General features: G+C 61.8%; 1 protein-coding gene across 1 annotated transcript in view; it reads right to left on the bottom strand.

Moving 5' to 3' along the window:
- Positions 1-459: 459 nt before the first annotated feature.
- The window catches only part of GRINA (glutamate ionotropic receptor NMDA type subunit associated protein 1), a 17,718-nt gene continuing 10,859 nt past the window's right edge, over positions 460-7,318 (bottom strand). Inside the window, exons 6-7 of the mRNA XM_044450805.1 lie at positions 2,198-2,341; positions 460-1,596 (exon numbers count right to left, since the gene is read on the bottom strand). Coding sequence (XP_044306740.1) covers positions 1,447-1,596; positions 2,198-2,341 — 294 coding nt within the window. The 3' untranslated portion in view covers positions 460-1,446. The remainder of the gene's footprint in view (positions 1,597-2,197; positions 2,342-7,318) is intronic.

Raw genomic sequence — 7,318 nt, 5'->3', positions numbered from 1 at the left:
CAGGCGCTGGGCCGAAACCACGACGCCCTCGGGGACCCTGACAGGGAGCAGCAGCTGAGCCTGCCCACTGCAGCCGGGGACCCTCTTCAGAGAGGACTGGGTGGTCTCTGACCCCAGGAATGCCGCGACTGACGGCTCCGTTGTCACGCGCACCTGGATACAACCCCAGGCTCCGCTTGGGCCGACTCCCACCTTTCCCCCGGCCCTCAGGCAGCTTCCGGCACTGACATGCCAGCACCCTGGCAGCGAAGCCGGCACAAGCAGGGCTGCGCTCAGCCGGGGATGCCCGGCTGGGGTGGGGGGGTCAGCTGTCCATCAGGATTTGAGGGGCTCCGCAGCTCACCCTGCAGAAGAGGGGACGCCCGTGTGGCCTGCAGACCCCTCGCAGCCACGCGCCCGCCGCCCTCCCCGAAGGGGCCGGCCCCAAGAAAGGCGACAGGGACGGCAGGCGATCTGGTGCATTCTCACTTTTATTCGGACACCCCATTTGTACAGCACGGTGCGGGGGCTGGCTGGGGCGCGGGAGCGGCTGCTGAGCGTGCAGTAGTGCAGGGCACCCCAAAGGCAGCCGCATGGGGAGGGGCGAGCAGGGCATGGTCCCTGGCGGCATCCAGGGTGGGGACCTCGCACCCCAGTACAAAAGGGCTCAGCAGAGCACAGTGCTGCAGACCCAGGGCAAGGACGGCCCCACCTCACACGCCCGGGGGGCCAGCAGGCGGCGGGGGCTGCTTGCCGGCTGGTTGGGAGAGGGGAGGCGTTCCCTGGACTCGGGGGGCGGCTCGAGACGGAGGTACAGTGGACAAGCCTTCGCCGTGGCGGCAGTGCGGAGTCCGGGAATGTGGAGGGCCAGCCGGGCAGGGAAGGGGCGGGGAGGGACTCTGCGGGGAAGCTCCCACCCAACCAGGAACACAGTCTCCGTGTGACCCGGGGCCCCAACGCTCCTGGCACCACCACGCACAGGAGGGAAAGGGAACCGGGGAGAGCCCAGGGAAGGGGGGGGGCAAGGGGCTCCGTCACGTCATGTCACCATTCGCACTTCAAAACACACGAGGGGGGAGATCAAGCCCGGCGTATTTACATCCCCAGCCCAAAGGGGCTCAGCCTGTCCCTCCACCCCGCAAACCCCGGAGAGATGCCAGGCGGAAAATCCATGCCTGCCAAGCGTGACAGTCCCTCCCGCCCGTGCGCCTTCCCCGCACGCTCCCTGGCAGGCCGGCCGAGGCCACCCCAGATCGGCCCGCTGCGCACGTTCTCCAGAAAGGCCCGAGGCAGGAAGGGAAAGGCAGGGGAACCCGAGACGGGGAGCGCGAGGGGGCCCAGAGCACAAACCAAGGGAAAACAAGGGACCCAGGAATCTTGGAAGCACGAGGAGGAGGAGGAGGAGGACCACAGCAAGGGGAGGGGCTCGTGTGGACGGAGCTCCATGCCGAGGGGCCAGCGGGCCACCTAATCCTTGGCACGGCCAATGATGGCCAGGATGTACAGGAAGATGTTGATGATGTCCGTGTACAGGTTGAGGGCTGCGAAGACGTACTCCTCGGGGCTGATGGAGAGCTGCTTGTTCCCCAGGATCATCTGGGTGTCCACGGCCAGGAACTGCAAGAGACCCGGAGGCTCGTTAGCAGGCGCGTGCAGCCCCCCCGCTTGGCCTGGGGGAAGCCGCACGTGGGCAGTGGCGGCAGGCAGAGGCACGAGAGCCTGTGGGGGCCGTAGGCGCCGGGAGGCTCCCGCTCGGAGTGGGAATCCGGCAGCCTTGGCTCATGCTGCGTGTGACACGCAGGAAGGTGTCCGGGGCGCAACCTCCACTCTGCAAGCACCGCGCACTCCCTCCCTCCCGGCTGCGCTCACGCTCCAGGGCAGGAGCGCGCAGAAACCAAGCCCCAGAAGGACGGGCTGGATGCCTCGCCCCAAGTGACAAGGGGTCAGCCCCCCGTTCCACGCCTGCCCTCACCCCCGTCCACCCCGCAACCATCCCACAAGGCTCCGCGCCTTCTCCAAACAGCGCCCGGAGCGATTCCCCCATTTCCGTGCGCTCAGCCCCCGCCCACGTGGCAAGGCGCCTCTGCGCCTCACGCTCCAGGGCCAGTCTGAAGCCACGGGGCCGAGCAGCCAGGAGGGGACCCGGGGGGGCCACGGGCTGGGGGCCGGGCTCAGAGGGGGCTGAGTGGGGCAGCTCCGCGGTCACTGGGAGACTCACGCAGGTGAAGAGCAGGGCTCCGAGGGAGGCGTAGACGATCTCCATGATCTTGTTCCGGATGAAGATGCAGAGGATGGCGAAGACGAACAGGACCATCAGGCAGACGATCAGGACTCCCCGGCAGGAAGTGAAGTCGTACTTGGTCTGCAGGGAAAGCGCGCAAGACGGAGCTCGGAGGTGCGCCAAGCCCCCCAGCTCCCTCCCCACTGCGCCCGACCACCGCAAGTGAGCGCCCCCCCCCCGGCAGTGGGACCTGATGCCAAAGCCCTGCCAGTGCGGCGCTGGCCCGCTGGGCCCACTGAGGCCGGCTGGTTCCCGCCATGGACCGTGGGCTGCAGGGAGCGGCTTGCCCGGCCTCCTGCGTGATGCAAGGACAGCCGGTGCCTGCGGGACCCTCCGGCACCAAGCTCCCGCTGGGGGCACCAGGCAGCCGCCGAGCCCCCGCCCCGGGGCAGCCCCCTGCCACCCACCTGCAGCGAGAAGAGGACCACGGTGAAGCAGACGATCGTGGTGATGCCCACGGCCATGATGACCGAGTCCGTGTCGTAGAAGCTGGCGATCATGCCCACCATGTAGGAGAGGGTCAGTGTCAGGACGGACTGTGGGGCAGAGGGGCTGCGGTCAGCCTGACGCCTCAGGGACCGAGGGGGCCGCCGAGCGATCCGGGAGCCCCAGGGAGGACCGCCGGGTCTCCTGTGCAGCAGGCAGCCGCGACCCTGCGGCAAAGGCCCTTTCGTGCCCGAGAGGCGTGCGCACCCCCTTGGGCAGGGCTCCCCAGAGAGGAAGCGCCCAGTCGGAAGGGGAGGCTCTCGAGAGGAAAGGAGCCCTTGGGCGAACCCCCGCGGCGGCCGAGCCCCGCCTGCTTCTCAGGATCCCCTGGCGAGGGGAGGCTCCAGGCCGCGGCCGGCTCCCCCGTCTCCTCGGCTGGCAGTCCACTGCCTAATGGCCGCTGGGCTACGGCCCGCTCTGCTGCAGCCCGACTGGCCTTCGTGGCTTCGCCCACAGCCAGGTCTCAGAGCCTTCCCTGCATGCCTGCGTGTGACCATTCGCCTCCAAAATCAGCGTCCTCCTCCTTTTCCTGGCGAGGCGCCGGACACGCTCCACCTCGCCCGACTTCTGAGTAGGCTGTGCAACCCTCAGGCTCCCCGCCTGCTGCGGCTCCTCCCGGGCAAACCGCAGCTCGCCTGCCCCGGCACACCCCTGAGCCCCATTAGCCACCGCGCCCCCCGTGGCAGATACCAGGGCCACGAGGTTCCAGGGGTGCCTGCGCCGGAAGTCCCCGCAGCAGCTGAGCGCGATGAGGGAGATGAAGAAGACGGCGTACGAGACGTAGTAGGTCCAGACGTGCTTCCGCACAAAGACCTTCACGTCCTTCACGAAGGTGAAGGTGGCCACGAAGGCGAAGGTCACGGAGAGCTGGAGGGTCAGCACCAGGAACACCTGCGGGGCAGGGCCGGGTCAGGCGCCTGTGGGCCGCTCAGTTCCAGGAAATTTGGGAAGCGTGAGCAGCAGGGCCAGCGCGGGACAAGGATCTTCGGCTTCCCCTGCCCCGGACGCGGAGAGCGGGCCCGCCACTGTCCAGCACCCCCAGCAGAGGCCACAGTCGGCATGACGGAGCCAGCGGCCCCACCTCCGGACCCCTCCTCCCGGAGGGGCCAGGCCCAGCTCACCTTGCGAATGAAGGCCTGGCGGATTTTCGTGTCCTCCCAGTCTGTGGAGGGAGAAATGCCGGTTTCTGCGGAATGCTGCTCCATCCTGACGGGAGTGTCGGAAGTCACGTTCCCCCAGCACGAAACAGCTGCATTGTTTAATGCGCAAACGGGGATTGTGCCCACTCCGTTCCCGCAGCCAGGACAGTGTGGCCGCCTGGCATGCCGCTTCCCCGGGCCCGGGGCATCTGAGGCTGGCTGTGGCTGGCGCCTGCATCATCAATGGGCAGGACAGTGACCCGCGCTGGCTGCTCTGGGGGCTGCAGGCCAGTGGTGAGGACGCTAGGAGCGCAGAAGTCGCTCCCAGGAACTAGGACCTTGGGCGCCCAGGTTCCAGTCCCTGCGCGGCCTGGAGCCGGTGGGGCAACGTTGCGCCAGTCGCAGGGTCTGAGCCCAACCCGCCTCACAGGGTGGCAGTTGTGCAGACGAGCAGGAGAAGAACGACGGGAGCCACTTTGAACTTGTTGCAAGAGAAAAGCAGGATAGAATTCCTGTTGTTGCTGTTCCGTCGCAAAGTCATGCCCGATTCTTCGCAACCCCATGGACAACACTCCTCCAGGCTCTCCTATCTTCCCCCATCCCTCGGAGTCCACCCAAGCCCACACCCGCCGCCCCAGTGACCCCATCCAGGCACTCCTCCTCTGCCACCCCTTCTCCTTTTGCCGTCACTTGTTCCCAGCATCAGACTCTTCTCCAGGGAGTCCTTCCTTCTCATTAGGTGGCCAAAGGATTTGAGCTTCATCTTCAGCATCTGGCCTTCCAAAGAGCAGTCAGGGCTGACCTCCTCTAGGACTGGTTTGATTGCCTTGTGGCCCAAGGGACTCGCAGGAGTCTCCTCCAGCACCACGATTCAAAGGCCTCAATCCTTTGGCGCTCAGCCTTCCTTATGGTCCAGCTTTCACAGCCATGCATTGCAACTGGGAAAACCGTGGCCTTGACTGTCCACACTTTTGTTGGCAGGGAGATGTCTCTGCTTTTTAGTATGCTGTCTAGATTTGCCATAGCTTTCCTCCCCAGGAGCAAGCGTCTTTTAATTTCTTGGCTGCAGTCCCCATCTGCGGTGATCTTGGAGCCCAGGAAAATAAAATCTGTCACTACCTCCATTTCTTCCCCATCTATTTGCCAGGAAGTGAGAGGACCGGATGCCATGCTCTTAGTTTTCTTAATGTTGACTTTCAAGCCAACTTTTGCGCTCTCCTCCTTCACCCACATCAAGAGGCTCTTTAGTTCCTCTTCACTTTCTGCCATTAGAGTGGTATCATCTGCATATCTGAGGTTGTTGCTATTTCTTCTCGCAATCTTAATTCCACCTTGCTATCATTATATATCTAGCCCAGCCTTTTGTATAATGTACTCTGCATATAACCTAATTAGGCAGGGCGACAGTATACAGCCTTGCCGATCTCCTTTCTCAATTTTGAACCAATCAGTGGGTCCGTGTCCAGTTCTCACTGTTGCTTCTTGACCCACATAAAGGTTTCTCAAGACAGTAAGATGGTCTGGTACTCCCATCTCTTTAAGAACTTGCCACAATTTGTTGTGATCCACACAATCAAAGGCTTTAGCATAGTCAATGAAACAGAAGTAGATTTTTTTCTGGAACTTCCTAGTTTTCTCCATGATCCAGCATATGTTGGCAATTTGAACTCTAGTTCCTCTGCCTCTTCGAAACCCTGCCTGTGCTTCTGGTAGTTCTCGGTCCACATACTGTGGGAGCCTAGCTTGCAGGATTTTGAGCATCACTTTGCTAGCATGTGAAATGAACACAATTGTTTGGCAGTTTGAACATTCTTTGGCATTGCCCTTCTTTGGGACCGGAATGTAAACTGACCTTTTCCATCCCTGTGGCTACTGTTGAGTTTTCCAAATTTGATGGCATATTGAGTGTAGCATTTTAACTGCATCATCTTTTATATATATATATATACATATATATAATCCTATATAGTTTCTAGAAAGAGAGACTGAGTCAGAAGGGGGCTCCTGGGCCATCTAGTCTGTCCCCTGACTCCAGCCAGCTCTGCCCATGACATGCCCACCATGTGCACGTCCAGCCTGTCCTTGGACACCCGCACCGATGGGGCCTCAACCACCTCCCGGGGAAGCCCATCCACACCCTCGGGGTCCTGCCTGTCAGGAAGTGCTTCCTGGCATCCAACCTAAAACAAGGTTCCTTGAGCTTTGCCCCATTGGATTGTGTTCTGCCCTCCACCGCAGGCGAGGTTAGGTCATGACCCTACCGTGTCCAAAGGACCCAGAGGAGGGCAACAAGAATGATCCTGGGTGTGGAAATGCGTCCCTGTGAAGAGACTGAGAGAACGGGGCACGTTCTGCCTTGGGAAGAGAAGACCGAGGGGGGACATGAGCTCCCTCTGTAAGTCCCCCAAAGGCTGCCCCAAAGAGGGAGGTCAAGATCTCCTCTTGCTGACGCCAGAGTGCAGGACGCGGAAGAATCAATTCAACAATTGCAACGGATTAAGATTCGGGCCGGACATCAGAGCAATACGACAGTGGGACCAGCTGCCCGGAGAGGTGGGGGGCTCTCCCACTCTGGAGACATTCAGCAAGAAACTGGGCAGCCCTCCGAGTGGGGTGGTGCAAACTGGTGTCCTGCACCAGCAGGGGGTGGGAGCCCATGCCCTTCATGGCCCCTTCCAACACTCTTATTCTACAGTGCTTTGGCACTCCCTCACATAACATACCGGTATGTCGCTACATCCTTCAATCATTAACATTTTGGGTGAGTAGCAGCTTTGGACTGGCAGTCAAATGAATGCAGTCTTGGTGCCAGAGGCACCTCTCTGGGGAGCAGGTTGCAGGGCCGGGGTGCCAGTGCAGAAAGGGCCGTTCCCCGGGGAGCCGCTCTTCCCACCTGGAGAAGGGCCTAGGGGATCCCCCATGTCTGGGCAGGTGGATAAGGAGACGCTCCTGCTATCCAGGCCCCAAGCTCTTAGGGGTTTTATATGTCAACGTCAACATCTTATACTGGGCCTGGACTTCAGCTGGTGACCAGTGTGGAAGACAGAGGACGGGCGCTCCGTGGTCCCATCTGCCAGTTCGAGTGAGCAGCCGTTTTGTTCCAACCGGCGTTTCTGAACCCTCCCCAAGGGCCGCCCCTCGCAGCATGCGCTGCAGTAGCCCAGTCAGGTTGCCAGATCCGTTCCTTCTGCTAGTGGCACCGCCCTCATCGGTCTGCTGGGGGCATCCTCCAGATTTCTTTGGAAGCTCAGGTGACAGCGGTAGCAAGGAACGCCTTCCTTCAGCTTCGGCTGATTAATCAGCTGCGCCCCTACCTGGAGTACGACTGCCTGGCGACGGTGACACACGCGCTGGTGACTTCCCGCCTAGACTTCTGTAACGCGCTTTACGTGGGGCTTCCCCTGAAGACAGTCCGAACACTTCAATTGGTGCA

Source organism: Varanus komodoensis, unplaced genomic scaffold (genome assembly GCF_004798865.1).
Source record: "Varanus komodoensis strain SLA01 unplaced genomic scaffold, ASM479886v1 scaffold687, whole genome shotgun sequence".
NCBI lineage: Eukaryota > Metazoa > Chordata > Lepidosauria > Squamata > Varanidae > Varanus > Varanus komodoensis.
Note: the sequence above shows the minus strand (reverse complement) of the source record. Positions and strands in the feature narration are given on the sequence as shown.